The sequence below is a fragment of the Marmota monax genome, unplaced genomic scaffold (assembly GCF_021218885.2).
Source record: "Marmota monax isolate L192 unplaced genomic scaffold, Marmota_monax_Labrador192_F-V1.1 WCK01_AAM20220418_F8-fsc00024, whole genome shotgun sequence".
Classification (NCBI taxonomy): domain Eukaryota; kingdom Metazoa; phylum Chordata; class Mammalia; order Rodentia; family Sciuridae; genus Marmota; species Marmota monax.
In genome coordinates this window covers 31,192,431-31,208,508 of record NW_026695224.1, presented here as the reverse complement: position 1 = coordinate 31,208,508, position 16,078 = coordinate 31,192,431, and the positions used below count along the sequence as shown (strand labels likewise).

At 47.8% G+C, this 16,078-nt stretch overlaps 2 protein-coding genes across 3 annotated transcripts in view; one reads left to right on the top strand and one right to left on the bottom strand.

The window, feature by feature from the left end:
* Hsd17b2 (hydroxysteroid 17-beta dehydrogenase 2) overlaps positions 1 to 9,482 on the bottom strand; it is a 76,306-nt gene extending 66,824 nt beyond the window's left edge. Inside the window, exon 1 of the mRNA XM_046434586.2 lies at positions 9,026 to 9,482. Coding sequence (XP_046290542.1) covers positions 9,026 to 9,290 — 265 coding nt within the window. The 5' untranslated portion in view covers positions 9,291 to 9,482. The remainder of the gene's footprint in view (positions 1 to 9,025) is intronic.
* Positions 9,483 to 9,685: 203 nt separating this feature from the next.
* LOC131423841 (endogenous retrovirus group K member 113 Gag polyprotein-like) lies at positions 9,686 to 13,436 on the top strand. 2 transcript variants are annotated; one of them, XM_058576016.1, is made up of 2 exons: positions 9,686 to 11,739; positions 12,311 to 13,436. In XM_058576016.1, exon 1 carries the CDS (start codon positions 10,657 to 10,659, stop codon positions 11,683 to 11,685), a length of 1,029 nt encoding a protein of 342 aa, XP_058431999.1. In that variant the 5' UTR covers positions 9,686 to 10,656; the 3' UTR covers positions 11,686 to 11,739; positions 12,311 to 13,436. The 2 variants fall into 2 exon arrangements, with proteins under 2 accessions (XP_058431999.1, XP_058431998.1); XM_058576015.1 differs by having other exon boundaries at positions 9,697 to 12,453; positions 12,862 to 13,436.
* Positions 13,437 to 16,078: the final 2,642 nt, after the last annotated feature.

Genomic DNA, 16,078 nt, shown 5'->3' with positions numbered 1-16,078 from the left:
CAAGGAGAGTGGGCCAATTGCCAATGTCCATACTCTGCCTGGGAGGCAGAATACTAGCCTGCACCAAGCTCATCACAGTGGTGGGGGGAGGCTGTGGAAGCTTCAGCCCACAGGATCCAGGGGAAAATATTTGGCTCAAGAACACCTTGACCCTCCCATGACCCTTCCTTGAAGGAGTCTGCAGTAAGCCTAAGAAGAAAGAAGCCCTGACAGCAAATCCATGGATTCTACCGGAAGAGAATCAAGTGATGTAAAGATATGCAGTCATGGGAGCAAGAGAAGATTTCATTCTCTTCCTGCTCCTCTCTCAAGAATTTAAAGGAAGCAACGCAGAGCTTGCAGCCTGACATCTGGCCATGAGGATATGTTTTGTTGGCCCAATGGGATTGTTTAAAATATAAGAAGGAAATAATTACCACCTTTTTTAAATAGGAGATTTTTACACCCAGAAGTCCACAATTTCCGGCTTCTCATGAAGAATCACAAAAATCTAGCCAGCTGGCAATACTTGGCGGGAGGTGAGAAGTCAGGGGCCATATCCTCCAGTTTGTGTGGGACTCGCCACCCTGTACCCACTCCTAGATACTGAGGCCGAGTATCGAGGTATCAGTTGCCATTTTCTGCAGTCAGTTCTGTCTCTATCCTGTGTTGCTATGGGAACAGAAAAAACTCACCTTGCTCAGGAGACAGGTCGTGTTTCTTACACTCCTCCTGGCTCACCACCCTTCATCCTCTCCCCAGTGTCTGGGTGTCAGGACCAGTTGACATCCCTGGGTGTCTGGTTTACAGCTTCAAACACTGATGCTACCTTCGGAATGGAGCTACAGGGGCGGCAGGTGAAACTGTGGGGGCATCATGGGAGCAAAGAAAAAGAGAGAGGCCAGAGGCAGACAGGCGCTGCCAGGGCCCATCTGAGACAGTCTGTCTTGGCTGGGCAGGGAAAAGTCAATGTGTTTGACCCCATCTTCTGCCATGTGTGTCCTGGGAAGCTGATGGTGACTGGATGGAAATTTCTCCTGGTCATCGGGGTTTTACATTCCCCTATGATGACCTCTCAGGTCACTATCTGTTGTTTAGACACAGCCTTTATGTGGTTTATTCTAGAGACTTCTCTAAAACTTCAAATGGGAAAAGGTGTGGGTGTTGGGTGGGAGTATCCTGAGTGACCACCCCCCTGCCCCAGTCTCATACCCCACGGTCCGCTGCAACCCCACACACTCTCATTCTTCCCTTTCCAGAGCTGGAGCCTCCTTCGGGACTCTCATCAGCATCCCCACCCTGTCCTCTGAGAAGGGTGGCCAGCTCCAGATGGCCCTGCATATATGTTATCTCAAGTACACTATCCCGGGGACAACCCCAATGGGATCGGTATATCAGGACTGCCCCATTTTACAGGTGAGGACACCGAGATTCAGACAGGTTAATTAACTTTCTTCTGGCAGAAAGCTATTAATTGGCAAGGCAGGAGCTGGCTGCCCGATCACTCTCCTAAGCACATGATTTTAACCCCACTGCCTCCCCCCGTGAAGGACGAGCCTGGGCCTGCAGCCAGGATCACTGATGCATGTGTGTTATGACTTTGTTTCAAGAAAATAGCAGAGTTTGGGTTTTGTTTTCAGTCCTCCTGTTGGTGATGCCAAGGTTTGCTTTGATTCTGTTGGCCACAGAAGCCCTATAGATGTGACTCTGAAAGACAAGTTTCAACAAATTCCCAGGTCCCTCTCTGATACTTCAATTCACCTGTCACACCTTGGTCCCATAAAAAAATAAACAAATAACTTGGGTTTCATTCCCTCAAAGGCCATGTTGGGCACTGACTGGCTCAAATTGAAATGTATCCTATGCAGTCCCTGGACCTTGAGTTCTCTGACATAAAGAATATGCTATGAAAGAGCCACAATAACTCCTCTTCTTGAGCTTGGGATTTGTTCTCTGATGGAGGCATGTCTTTTACACATCCTTTCCTTGACACGCAGTCCAGGGGATTTGGCAGTGCTGATTCAGAGAAAGATCTGAGCATGGCCATGGGTCAGGGCAGGCCAGGCCAGGGGGTACCAAAGTAGTATATGTAGTGGGTCTTGTGTTAAAAAGAGGTTGTCACTTTGTGATGATGGGGCATGGACAGAAGCCCCATGTGACCCCAGATCACCCAAACAGGACACGATCTCCTCCTGGAACTGGCTGAGCCACTGGCCTGTCCACCTTGTTGTTGCACTGCTCTTGCCTCAGAATCTTCACCCTACCATGTCCTAACACAAACATCAACACTCCCTGGTCTAACTTAAGCCCCCACCCCAAGGGCCCAGCGTGGAACACCAAAATCAGGAAGGCAGGGGTGGGGCACAGGAGCCACCTGGGAAGGGTTCGTCTTTAGGAGCATAAAGCATGAAATCTGTGGGGCAACAGAGGTCCAGACACTGACATGAACAAGAGGACAGGCAGCCGTGGCCAGGAGGCTGTAAACAAGATACCCTTTGATAATTTTCAAGACCAAGACAAAGCAAAGAAGAACAACCAAGACTCTATTACAATAGTTCAAATGAGAAGTGACAAGACCTCAGACACAGGGAGCGGCAGTAGGGATTGAGAGGAGAAGAGAGAGTCCAGAGGGAACGAAAGGCCATGAAGCATGAGCAAGCAACTGGTTGGACGGGACAGGAGAGCAGAAGGAGCTCTCGAGTTCCGAGTGGTAGATTAATAGGAGGATTAATAGGGGGCAACTGTGAACCTTCTGACTTGGGCAGGCGGGGGTCGGCAAGGGACCCATCGGCTGAGCAGAGAGTGCAGAGACATGGCAGGACTCAGCAGAAAGTTGGAGTGCAGGCTGGGGCATGTTGACTCTGGGACCTTCAGGTGGTGGCTTTCAGGAAGCTGTGGATAAGCATCCAGAGAGCAGGAGACAAGTCTGGGCGAGACAGAGAGATGTGAGCACCACCAGAACACAGACGGTAGCAGAAGTCCTCCATGCAAACATGATGGCTACAGGACAGTATGAGAAGTGTATAACAATGAGGGTCTCCCTCCATTACCATGCAATTTCCCTTTTCTCTCCCTTTCCATCCCACCTCATGTATCTGTTTAATGTTAATCTTTTCTTCCTGCTCTTCCTCCCTGCTCTGTTCTTAGTTGCTCTCATTATATCAAAGAAGACATTTGGTATTTGTTTTTTAGGGATTGGCTAGCTTCACTAAGCATAATCTGCTCTAGTGCCATCCATTTCCCTGCAAATTCTATGATTTTGTCATTTTTTAGTGCTGCGTAATACTCCATGGTGTATAAATGCCACATTTTATATAAGAGGTTGTGAGGGGAATGGGAAAATAAACAAGGAGAGATATGAATTACAGTGGATGGGGTAGAGAGAGAAGATGGGAGGGGAGGGAGGGGGGATGGTAGAGGATAGGAAAGGTAGCAGAATACAACAGTTACTAATAGGGCATTATGTAAAAATGTGGATGTGTAACCGATGTGATTCTGCAATCTGTATTTGGGGTAAAATTGGGAGTTCATAACCAACTTGAATCTAATGTATGAAATATGATATGTCAAGAGCTTTATAATGTTTTGAACAACCAATAAAAAAAATTTAAAAAATAAAAAATAAACAAGGACTTAATAAATGTCTATGCCACTGAACACACTATGAAATTAGGAAAAAAAAAAAAAGAGAAGTGTAGGTGGCACCTACAGGGCAATGCAGAGAATTGGGGTACAGGGAGTGCTGGCACCTGGAGGGGAGACAGAGTTAGGTGAGCCTGTGAAGAAATCAGCAAAAAGTGAAGTTGGAGCTGGAGTGTGACTTGGCCACACAGCACATGCTTAGCATGCACAAGGCCCCGGGTTCCATCCCCAGAACCATAAAAAAAAAAAAAAAAAAAAAAAAAAAAACATAGTGGAAACCTGTAGCAAGTGACTGACATTAAGTAGTGGAAGGTGGGGCGGTAGATGGGACAGACAGCCTAGAGGAAAGATGGGAACCAGAGAAGTTAAGGAAAGGAAAAGGAGGAGGAGGAAAGATGGTCAGAGTGTCCTAGAGCATGAAGCCAAGTTTAAAGCTTCAGGCTAAAATCCTGGAAATGGGTCAAGAGCTCATAAGGACATTGGATGCACCAAACCAAGAACACTCCAGTCCTCAACAGGTGAGAAAGTCAGGTGGGACTTTGCTACATGGTAGAGAATGTAGCAAAACAAGAGGACAAAGAACAGAGCCCTAGAGGTCACCCTCGGGGAAGCTGGGACAACCTGGAAGAGCAAAGGGACAGGGAAGAACGTGCAGCATCCTGGAGGCAAAGCAGGCCAGGCCCTGGAGGAAATAGGGTCGGCAGTGCTGGAGCCTCCGTCAAGCTCTGGTGACCCTGGAGGGCAGCTTCAGCAGGTGTCCCACTCGCTCGGGCCACGTGCTGGGTCAGTAGGAGCCCACTCAGAACCAAGTAACACAAAGCCCTGTGCGGAGCAAGCCATCAACTAGGTGGCTGGAGAACAATAGGGCCCCCCCAGAGCTCTGCCGTGTCACACTGCCCTTTCTGTACAGGTGACACCAGCAAAAAGAGCCAGCAGAGATAAATGCTGAACCCGTGGGCAAATTGGGACAGTCCTATTGTGTCCAGCCAATGACCAGAAAAGGGGGGGAGGACATTTCTTCAGCATGACTCACTATACATGGCTCACTCATTCTCATCGTCTTGAGTCCACGGTGCCTCGAGTCCAAGAAGGGGGACGTGGACATAGAAGAGATCCCGTCCCTGCCCTCAGGCAGCTTACAATACAGTTGGACGGATTTTCATCCCATGGGAATATCCCCCCATCAAAACTCCTCATCCGCAATGCCCGGTGAAATCACCACTGGCACTTTTTCAAAACGACCTGAGTGTAACAATCATTTCCATGCTTCTCTGGAGACGGTTAAATTCAAACTGCATGATAAGAGAGGGATGTGGCTCAGTGCCCAGCATGTGCAAGGCGCTGAGTTCAATTCTCCAACACGGCCAAACATAAATAATCTGATAAAGATTCTAGACTCTCCCAGGCCCGCGTTGCCTCCCTAACAGCAAGGTGCCGCAACAACCCTTCCCTTAGGGGCCACCGTCACGGCGCCACTCCTGCTTCTCCAGCCTCCACCCCCAAACCTAGCAACTTCTACTTCTGTGTTTCCACCTGTCAGTGACATTCTTCTTGAGCCACCTTCACTGCCCTCAAACTCATTCTGAAGTCACACTTACCATAAGACATCTCTCAAACTGTCACCCTCTTCAGACATCACTATCCCTGTCCATGATACCCTCCTCTCATCATCCCTTGGATGCGTCTCCTGCATTGTTCAACTGTCAAGTTCTGGGCAAAGCAGAGTCATGTGCACATGGTGGGTGTTCAATGTTTGCTTGCAGATTGAATGTGTATGTTCCGGTAGCCTCACGGTCTACTACCAACTGTGGCTACAGCCCTGGTGGTCGAAAGGATGGCTTTGGGAACAGGTGGGTCAGAAATCCAATAACCCAAAATTGAGTATCAAAGACCACAGACTAGTAACAGCTGTGTAGCATATGATGCCTGAGGCCCCTGCCACTTTCACCAAAGCCTGCTGCTCTCTTTCCCCCAGCAGCCCCAGGACGTAAGAGCCCGCCGCCAGTGCCACAGGGAGCCAGAGTGGGCACTCCCAGGGACTGGTGGGCCACAAGATGGGCAGCCCTTAACTAATGATTGGCAGATGTGATGCGACTACTCCCTGACCCTAATGGGGTAGCTCTGATGTGAAACCCACAGAGCCCCACACTCACCTGGGCTGAAGGCCTCACTTGGCATCTTCCTCGTCCCGGTCCATCTTCCTTAGAAAAACCTCACCATCACCACCAAAAAAAAAAAGTCTTTCACACCAGGCCGCTCATCTCTTGCCCTGCCCCGGGGAGCAGGGTTGGAGGAGCACAGTCTAAGGCAAGGTGGATGAGGCTTCTGCCCACACCTGCCTAACCATGCTGTGCTTGAGATGTGCTTGCAATCACTGTGCTCCGCTCTTCGTTAATGTTACCGCCATTTAAAAAGTCAAATGACCATTGTAGTTCCAGGAACCTTGGAGACAAATCCATTCAAAACACTCTCCGCAGGCTTATTTCTTCTTCTTACTATAATTATATTGTCTCTGAAGTGAAAGAGCTTTGAACATCATAGCGAAATAAAATAAAAGACTCAAAGGGAGAAAAAGGGATTTTTTGAACTTGTCTTTATAATTGTCCTTTACCTGGGTTGATAATTAAACAGAAACTAAAATGAATTTGACCAGTTTAATGTTCTCTCTCTTAAACGTTTTTATGATACAAGTCATACAATGACGGTAGAGAAATCTGAAATCCGGGGTGGGGAAACATCTCAATACTCTAACCATTTACAAACTATTTTCTTGGTACTATGCCTCCCTGCTCTCTGCCCTTTACAAACTACTTCCTTCCAGCTGTTCCCGCGGCGTTTCGCCCAGGCACCTCTTGTTCAAACACTTGGCTCTCTGGTGTATTTTCCTGCAGCCTGGACCGTTCTCCATGCTGTAACACAGTCCTCGTGGTTGTCAACATCAGTGGCTGCACGTTGTCACACCGTGAGGATGTGCAATAGACTGTTAACATTTTGGTTGCTTTTGATATTTCACTATTTTAAATAAGACTGTGCTGAAGAAGCCACTTTGTTTTGCATCTATTCTTTCTCAATTTCAAGTATGTGTGTTTTGTTTTGTTTCTGGGCTGTGCTGGGGATCGGATGGAGCCATGGTCTTGCAAGTGCTGGACAAGCACTTCACCGCTGAGTAACATCCCAGCCCCCAGATGATATCTTTAAGAGAATTTTCAAGATTTGAATTATCAGGTAAAAGAATGCTTAAGCCTCTTTATGTTCACTGTGACATCTTCCCCCACCCCATCCCACCAAAATGCATACCAACTCACAACACAAGCTAGCTTGAAAACAAGATGATTCCAACTCAGGGTGGTTTCTCAGATTTTAAAATGAGTTCTATCTAACTAAAGGAATTTGTTTGAAGTTTCTTCATTTAGTGCAAAGGGTACAAGTCCTCTCTAGCATGACACTTAGACTGTAACTTTCTTGAAAACCATAAGGAACCTGATTGTGACATTCCAGGTCCTCAAGTACACACAGCTCTCTTCCTAATTCCAAATTTTCTAATTGCTGAGAATTTTATTTAGAAATTAGTCAGGGGACTTGAAGTGCTTAATTGATTCAGTTATTTTACTGGACAATGAACACAAAAATTTCAAAGGCTGTCATGTGCTCCTAGATTGGGTATGGGTTTCATTGGGTATGGTGCTACGTGTTCTAAAGCACAGGATGAAAAAATGTTGACAAGATAAGCAAGCAAGAGTGGATTCCTATTTTCTCAGTTGCCCTAAAGTTGGCCTGAGTTTGTCATAAGATTAAATTTTTCCATTTTTGAACCATGGAAGCGGTATCCCAAATGGGATTCCCCAGGAATGATTGGACCTGTAGGAAAGACACACCTTGAGTGGCAACCATGGCATTGCTAGTTGTTTTGAAGCATGCTTAATTGTTCTGTCTTCTTCCATGCAACTGGAAAAGCACAAACAATAAATTTGACCTGGAATTATTTGGGTGCCCACTATTCTACATAGAACAGAACTGTACTCCAGCTCCCCCTCCCCCACCACCCATTGGCCATCTGAGATTCTAGTGATAAAGTGAAAGACCCAACAGCCTCCCAGACACAGACCCCCTGGTGAGACCAGAGTCCTGTAGATAAATGTCCCATGGATTGGCTGAATTGCCTACTTTTGACTTTTCTTCCCTTAATCTAAAGAAGCTCGTCTTCTGTTACACTTCAAAACTCCAACAAGAACCAACTTGCATTTCATGAGAGAATTTTGTCATTGGGTTAAAGTAAAAAGCGAAACAAAAAAACGTCACTTTAGAATCTGTTTCTCAATGACTGTCACCCCACTGACTTTCTTTAACCACAACCAATGCCGGCCTCCACCCCAGCAGGGCACAGGAGGGGGTGATCACCTCCCAGCACCTCCCAGAGATTCTGCAGCTGATGGCCTTTCTGCATCTTGCCAGAACTTCCTGGGTTAGGACAACTCTGGGTAATCCTAAACAAAGCTCTATCCAAGCTACAACTTTGCGACCAAACAAGCCAGTTTTATAAGTCAAAGGAATTTAATTTGGTCTCACACTTGCAGTGAAATAAAACACAAAAGAAGAGAAAAGCTGGCAGCTTTGCTAATGAGCAGCTAGCTTTCTGGACACACTGCCAACTTAGTCTAATTAAATAGCATTAGCAGTCTAATGACACACTTAAAGAGGAAAAGTTCAGACAGGATGCAGGGTTCTTGACAGCAGCAGGGCAAACCTCAAAGTCTCCTGCACAGGTGAGTCCCCAGAGACACAGCAAGGTACAGGGGAGCCTGGCTCTGCAAGCTTTCCTAGGGAAGAAGACCAGGCACAGAACCTAAAGAAGTCCAAGTGCAAGGAAACCTGAAATATTGCAGTTTTGAATTTATTAATTCTTATTCCTGAAAAACTAACAAAAATATTGGTAAAGTGACTTCACCTTCACTTTCTCTCTTACCACCAGCCCCTTCCAGTTCACCTCCTGAAGAAAGTGCACCAAAAATGTATGGGAACCACAGATAAAATTGGCACATTACGTGCATGTATGAATATACGCCAGTGAATTCTACTTTGATGTCTGTCTATAGTGCACCAATTTTAAATACAACAAATTAATAGAAGGAAGACCAATAAAGTAGAGAAAGAGGACCAAGGGAAGGGAAAGGCTAAGTACTGGAAATTGAAATGGAGCAAATTATATGACATGCTTGTATGAATATGTCAAAATGTACCCTACTATTACATGTAACTATAATGCAGCAAGAAAAATATGCAAAAAGGAAAGAAAGAAAGAAAGAAAGAAAAACACTTGGGTCTGTGCTCTGATTTAGTCCATGCCAAATATATTACACTTAAGCCAAATTTGACAAAGTCCTGCAAAGGCAGTGCCTCCACTTACCTGTCACCAGGACGGCCTTTTGATCCACAGGTAACAACTCTTGGCTCGGTGAGCGCACATACAAGAGGAAACATGACAGGGAGAAAAGAAACAAGATCCAGAAGAGGGACAGTCTGAGCAGGCAAATCCCTCCCCAGAGGGCTGCGAGGCAGACCGCTTGGCTTCCCAGCTGCCCAGGGCTCTTGTATTTGCAAAGAGCTATGCCTCCCACACCTGCAGTGACAGCCAGGCACAGCCACACCGCCTCTGAGAAAGGCATGCTCATTCTCCACGACTCACTTCACTTTCACACACTCAGGGACAGCAAGCCTAGTGGGCAAAGGCTAGCAGGAGGCAGCTGGGGTTATATGAATGGAGAGGAGAGAAAGGGGGCGGACACAGGCCCAGCACCCTTTGAATGAGCATGGATTAAGTGTAATCACCCAGACACATATTCCCACTGGCTAATTTAAACCTGTGTGCATTGCAATATAAATACCAGGGCCCTTCCTCTTTGATCAGGCCCCCCTCCCGCCCTTCTGTGCACACAAAACACACACACACCCCACGCTCTCCCAGAGACAAACATGCACATTTGATTATTTTAATGATGGTTCCACCTCTGGAAAGATGATTAGTTGGATAATAATTGACAGACTTGGAACCAAACAGAAACTAACAAGCCCTCCGGTTCACAGGGGCATAGTCTCTTATCCTTTGAGAGCTCACAGTGAGTCAGTCTCCGAGTCCTTTTTCTGACTCAGGAGCGTGTACGTGTGTATGTGCGCGCAGCGCGTGTGTGTGTAAACCCAAGCAGTCAGTGAGATTTGGAAGGTGGATCGTGGTCGGGGGAGGCAACCCTGATCTGGCCCATGTCCACGGGACTCCTGCCTCTGATAACTCAAGAGGCTTCAGGGCTGGACGGAGGAGAGGGGATCCAGAGGAAGAGAGTCCTCAGTCTTACCAGAGGAGAGATATGCCAGGGAGAAATGAGAACAATGACAACAGAACTGAGCACAATCAGCACTGGTGCTTCATTGTGACAGGGCTGTGTTCAGCTACTCTGTGGTGAGCCGCTTCTGCCGTTTCTGCAGACTATGGTCGCCATTACAAGATGGCGCTGGCTCCGCTGTGGTCTGTGACAAACAACTCCTTATTTGGGAGAGTTGGCGCATGGTTTTTCACCACCCTATGAGAAAGCTCCACGTGGCAGCTTCACATTGGGGCTTGAGATGCTTTATTAAGGCTGGGAGGGGCATCCGAGAAGGAGAAGAAGAAATATCAAGGGCCTGAATAAACTGCTGAAAGAAGATTCCTGAGTTGCGTCTTCCTTGCGGGCAAGGGGTCGCGACAAGTGGTGCCGAGACCCGGGAACCAGAACTTTCAGCAGTCAGGGGTGGTGCACCGGTTAGTCCCAGGTAAGTGGGATCCGCGATCAAAGCGGGGTTAGTCCCAGGTAAGTGGGATCCGCGACCAAAGCGGGGCAGCTCCTCTGTAAAGAAAGAGACAGCATTACATTTTATTGCAGCTGCACTGTGTACTTTCGCTTTTGTTTTCTGTGTTTCTTTTGTTGTGTCATTTCGCTTTTGTTTTTTGTGCTTCTTTTGTTGTGATGACAGGGACGCTCCCCTGTAAAAGGAAGAGAGCGGGGAATGCATAGAACAGAACGCTCCCCTGTAAAAGGAAGAGAGCGGGGACTTTTGTACTTTCACTTTCTTTATAGCTCTAAAAACATTATGGGCGTTGCTTCTTCAAGCCCAATTTTGTTGGCCCTAGATGTGTTGTTACATTCAAAAGGACTTAAGATAAAGCAGAGTACTTTGCAGATGTTTTTAAGAGAAGCTGATATAGCGGCTCCTTGGTTTGCTTTTTCAGGGAGTCTTACGGTTCCCAGCTGGGACAAATTAGGGAAAGATCTAGATTTCGCTCATGAGCAAGGTACCTTGCAGGGTGGCGTTATACCACTTTGGAAGTTAGTTAGAGGATGTATAACAGATGGTAAATGCCAGGAAGCTGTGAGTGAGGGTCAAGCTATTCTTGAGCAACTGCATGAGGAAAAATCTGAAGGATCATGTAGTGAAGTGGCAGAGAGTATTAAAAGTAACAGTAGTGAGAAGGCAAAAGAGCCTGAAGATAAAAATAGGAGAAGGCTCTACCCAGACTTGACCGAATTAAAAACGCCTGAGAACACAAGCGACTCAGAGAGTTCTGAGGACCTTGATATATTGTTACAACAACTACATAAGATAAAAATGAAAAAGAAGAAAAAGGAGACACAGGGCACACAGGCCTACTGTAAGAAGGGGAAGGGAGTTAACATCGGTCAACAAAACTCTGAGGAGGAGGAGGTAGAATATCTAGAAGAAGATATGGTGCCGATTGCCCCACCTCCGTATGTCGGGGGGAGCCAAGGTTCCGGGAGATCTTTTCATGCACAAGTTTGGAGGACAGTTAATACAGATATGGGACTTGCATACCCTGTATTTCAGGACAATAACAGGGGAAGATATCATGAGCCTTTAGACTTTAAGATAATTAAAACCTTGGCAGAATCTGTCCGCCCTTATGGCATAGATGCCGTTTTCACTCTCACTCAGGTGGAGGGACTTACTAGATTTTGCATGACTCCCTCAGATTGGGCTAGTCTAGTCCGCGCTTGTGTTTCCCCAGGGAAATATTAGGAGTCCAAAGTTGGCTGTTTAATGTTTCTGGCAGTACCCAAGACTTGGAGCGAGGTAGGAGGCTTAAAATTTCTGCAAATAATTCACAATTATCTAATGCTACATTACCCTCCGCAGCAGTCTGTCTCCAATCTCCGTTCCTGTTTCTTTTGGCTAATGATACATTACAGGGGATGCTTAATTGCTCTAATATTACCTGTTATTTGTCTGAGTGTTGGAATGGATCCTGGCCTATGGCAGTGGTTATGAAAATTCCAACTTTTGTCCCGATCCCGGTTACTGCAGATCCAGAGTCATTTCCTATTGTTGAACTGATTAGAGCCCATAGAGATTTTGGAATTACGGCAGCTATAGTGACAGCTGTGGCGGTATCTGCTGCTGCAGCAGTTACAGCTGGAGTAGCCATGGCCAGCCAGGTTCAAACTGCTGCCACTATTAATCAGGTTATTCAACAAACATCCACCATACTTGAATCTCAAAGTAGAATTAATCAACACATTTTATCTGGGATTCTGGCTGCTAATCAAAGGATAGATCTACTTCAAGCTCAAGTTGAGGAATTGTCTGATCTAGTACATTTGGGTTGTATTGATCAACGTGCACATTTATGTATAACCTCTGTCAGATTTTATGATTCCAGAAATGCCTCCCACATCATCGGGGAGTATCTATCCGGAACCTGGTCCATGGAAGCAGAAAACTTGATCCAGTCTCAACTAACTCAGATTGCTGTTTTGAACAGTACCCGTGTCGATCCCGTGACTTTGGGTCAGTTCACCGATTGGATATCTTCTGCTTTTTCCTTCTTCAAAGAGTGGGTGGGGGTAGGCATTTTTGGTGCAATGTGTTGCTTCGGTATGTTCCTCTGTTTGTGGTTTCTCTGTCGCCTTAAGGCCCGCAGTGCTCACGATAAGGCTATGATCATACAAGCTCTTGCAGCTTTAGAAAATGGCAACTCACCTCAAGTCTGGCTTGCGCATCTTAAACAGTAAACCTTTGACATGGTCGTTACACCCCAAGTTATTATAACATTGCACTGGGATCGACATGACTTTCCTTGTTATTCTCTTAGTGTTGGAAAGTCCTTGCACTCTGCCGGTCTTACTGCCATTGCACGCAGATGGGTTTCCACACTAGTGCTTTTCTATCGCCTTAAAGTCCGTGCCTTTCTTTCAGGGTGCTGTCAACTTGTTTGTCGTTATAAACAGCCACAGTTCAGCCTCAGCTATCCCCCTTCGTCCACCATCGTCACGATACAGGATGCGAGGCAAGGCACTGCACTTGAGTGATCCTTGACGTGGACCTCAAGGAGAGCATGTCCTATTGCATGCGGGTTCGACGCGTCCACGCCCCGCCCCACGAAAAAAGGCGTCGGCTGATATGGCCTCAGATCTGGGGAAGGGCCCTCCTTAGGACTGAGCCATACTATGCAGCCACTTCTGCACAGTGGGATAGGACCTCTACTCTCGCCTGTATTGTTTTAAGAAAACAGAAAGGGGGAACTGTGGTGAGCCGCTTCTGCCGTTTCTGCAGATTATGGTCGCCATTACAAGATGACGCTGGCTCCGCTGTGGTCTGTGACAAACAACTCCTTATCTGGGAGAGTTGGCACATGATTTTTCACCACCCTGTGAGAAAGCTCCACGCGGCAGCTTTGCATTGGGGCTTGGGATGCTTTATTAAGGCTGGGAGGGGCATCCGAGAAGGAGAAGAAGAAATATCAAGGGCTTGAATAAACTGCTGAAAGAAGATTCCTGAGTTGCGTCTTCCTTGCGAGCAAGGGGTCGTGACACTACTCCACTCATTCATCCTCTTTATTGAGAGGCTCCTATGCCACGCTCTGTTCCCGGCAGGAGGGCTCAACAGTCAACATGCTCAGTCTCTCTGAATACAAAAGCCTTATAACAGATTCTGTTATTGTAGTAGTTTTGGAAGAAGCTAGAGCACAGAGAGATCAAGAGATATACCCAAGATCACACAGCCTCGGAGCCAATCAGCCTCATCTCAGCACTTTAAAGCCTTAACTATTCCACTGCCCACTTTGGGTTAGAAATGGAACATAATCAGCAGGTTCACAAGCTTGCTCTTTCCTGCTGCTGCCTCATCTGCACTTTAGGAAATACTTTAAGGTAGAAATCAACACACTGTTTTTAAAAGAGAAAATTCAGTCTGGAGAGGCTAAGCCACACTGAGCCCAAGACTGGTGAATCCAGACCCATATCCACATTTCAACAGCTCAAAAGGCATGATGTGGCTGCCGCTCCATGCAGGTCACAGCGCAAGGCTGATGGCCCCAGGGGGAGCTGCTCCCCTGGACAAGGTGGGCCTTGACCTTGCCACTTTCCTGGGAAGGGTTTAGAATTCTAATAAAGTCCTGGTGTTGGGGGAGCCTGAGAGACAGAAGAGCTCGCACTCGGAGTTCAGATTGCCAGAATGAAAAGCCAGACCTCGCTCCCGGCTCATTAACCAGGTAGTCTCGTGGGGGTCACTTCATCCTGTGGTCTCATTCTACCTGGAATACTAGAAAGAACCTCTCAAATGCTAGTGGTTTGCTTTTTACAAATAAGAAAAAAAAAATCAAGAGGAGGTCATGTAGTGTCCAGTAGAACACAGTGAATGGTCCTGACCATGGGCTCCTCCAGGAGTGGCGGGGAGAAGCCAGGTGCTGCGGCTGCCGTGGGGGAGGCAAGGTTGGCGCAGGGTCGAATCCAGCCGCACATGATGGGAGAAGACAGCTCAGAGGCCAGGTCGACCTGGCTTAGGCTACCTCCAGACCCAAGGGAGAGGGGTGGGAAGCAGCAGCCTGAGAGCTACACCTGCTGTGAGCTGTGTGATCTTAGAACCCTCGGGAGGTGGCAACTCACATCTGCCCTCCCAGCTTCATGGGTACCATGGTAGGAAGGTTTTGCCAACTCCAAGCCAGAAAGCTTCAGTCTAAGGATCTGGGATTCTCTTTGGCTAGCCTTGGACTCTCCCTCTCTCCCCCCACAGACCCCACTTCTGCTGTTGACTGTGCCACCGAGGGTCAGGGCACCTTTCACGGGTCTTGTGCCCTCACGAGCCAGGAGGATTCTGTTGTCAGATCCAATGAACAAATGCCTTCCCTCATGGACATGCCGGACAAGTCGCAGCCCTTTACAGGGGGCTTTGGCACTTTGTCAGCGACCCCCACATCTGGGCTGGGCCAAACATACCTGTGTAGGTCTTCTGACAGGTGCCCACCCACCTGAGACCAGGTGACTCTTCTCTGGGAGGCAGCCATGTGGCTCTCCGGCTGGAAGCCCAGTCCTACAGCAGCCCTCATGCGACGTGGAAGCCTAGGTGAGGGTGTCCCTGACCCTGCTGAGTTGGAAACCTGGCTCCACCACTTGCTGGCTGTGAGGCATTGGGCAAGTTAACTGCCCTCGCTGAGCCTCAGTTTCTCCATCTGTCAAAGTGGGGTGGAGAGAAGTCCTGCTCCCTGTGGTTGTTCACAAAGCAAACCACACAGTTCCTGCAGGGCTCCTGGCACAGACAGGCAGTCATCAAGGGAAGCCACTTTCCTCATTGTCAGCAGAGCTTAGAAGTTAAAAGAAGATGGAGTTAGAAGAAGCCAGTCTCTTCCCTAGTCACGAGTTCTCCATTCCATCCACCCCTCAGCTCATCCCCTTGGGTCCTTCAGACTTCCGCTTGATGTCACCTCTTCACCTCCCACCCGGAGCATCTTCTGTGCCCACACCTGATCCAGCTGCTTCGTGACACTTAGCCCAAAGTACAATTACGGACTCCATTAGTTCATTTAAGGAAAGCTCTCTGTCTCTTCTTCTAGACAGTGGACTTCCTGAGGGCGGGGACCTTGTCTCAATTGTCCTCATTGTTGTTTTCCCTCCGCTCTTCTCTTCTTGATGCCTCTCCTGGTGCCTGGTACACTTGGGTACCAAATCATAAGTGGCCTCAGGGAGGAGCGAGTCTCTACTGAGTGCCTTCTAGGTGTCTGGCTCCGCACCAGCCGGGGTGGAATTCAGTAGGGAACCATAGGGACCCAGCTCCTGACCTGCAGAGCCAATGACCAGAGCTCTCGGGAGGCTGCCGTGGTGGGGTGAAAAGGAAGGCTCTCTACCAACTGGGGGTCAGGTGGAATTGCAGCATTTCCAGGCTGACAACTCTCCCGACCCCTTCTGAGCCCTGAATTCCTCGTCCATCTGAGAGCTGCTCTGGTCTGGATGAAGACTCCTCCACCCAGCTGGTGGAAGCCTGTCTTCTTTTTGTCCCCATCATTTTGTCCTGGAGCTAGATCCTCAAGGACATCCGTGCTTGGCTGGTGCCCTGTGCCTGGCAAGCCTGAGTGCAGCTTTCCAAGAAAGAGAACAATTGGATGAATTATTGCTATTGACGCCAGTGTGTTGGTGTGCTA

What these genes read in the sequence shown, in the direction of transcription:
- LOC131423841 (XM_058576016.1), top strand. Translation starts at nt 10,657, where the DNA reads ATGCATAGAACAGAACGCTCCCCTGTAAAAGGAAGAGAGCGGGGACTT.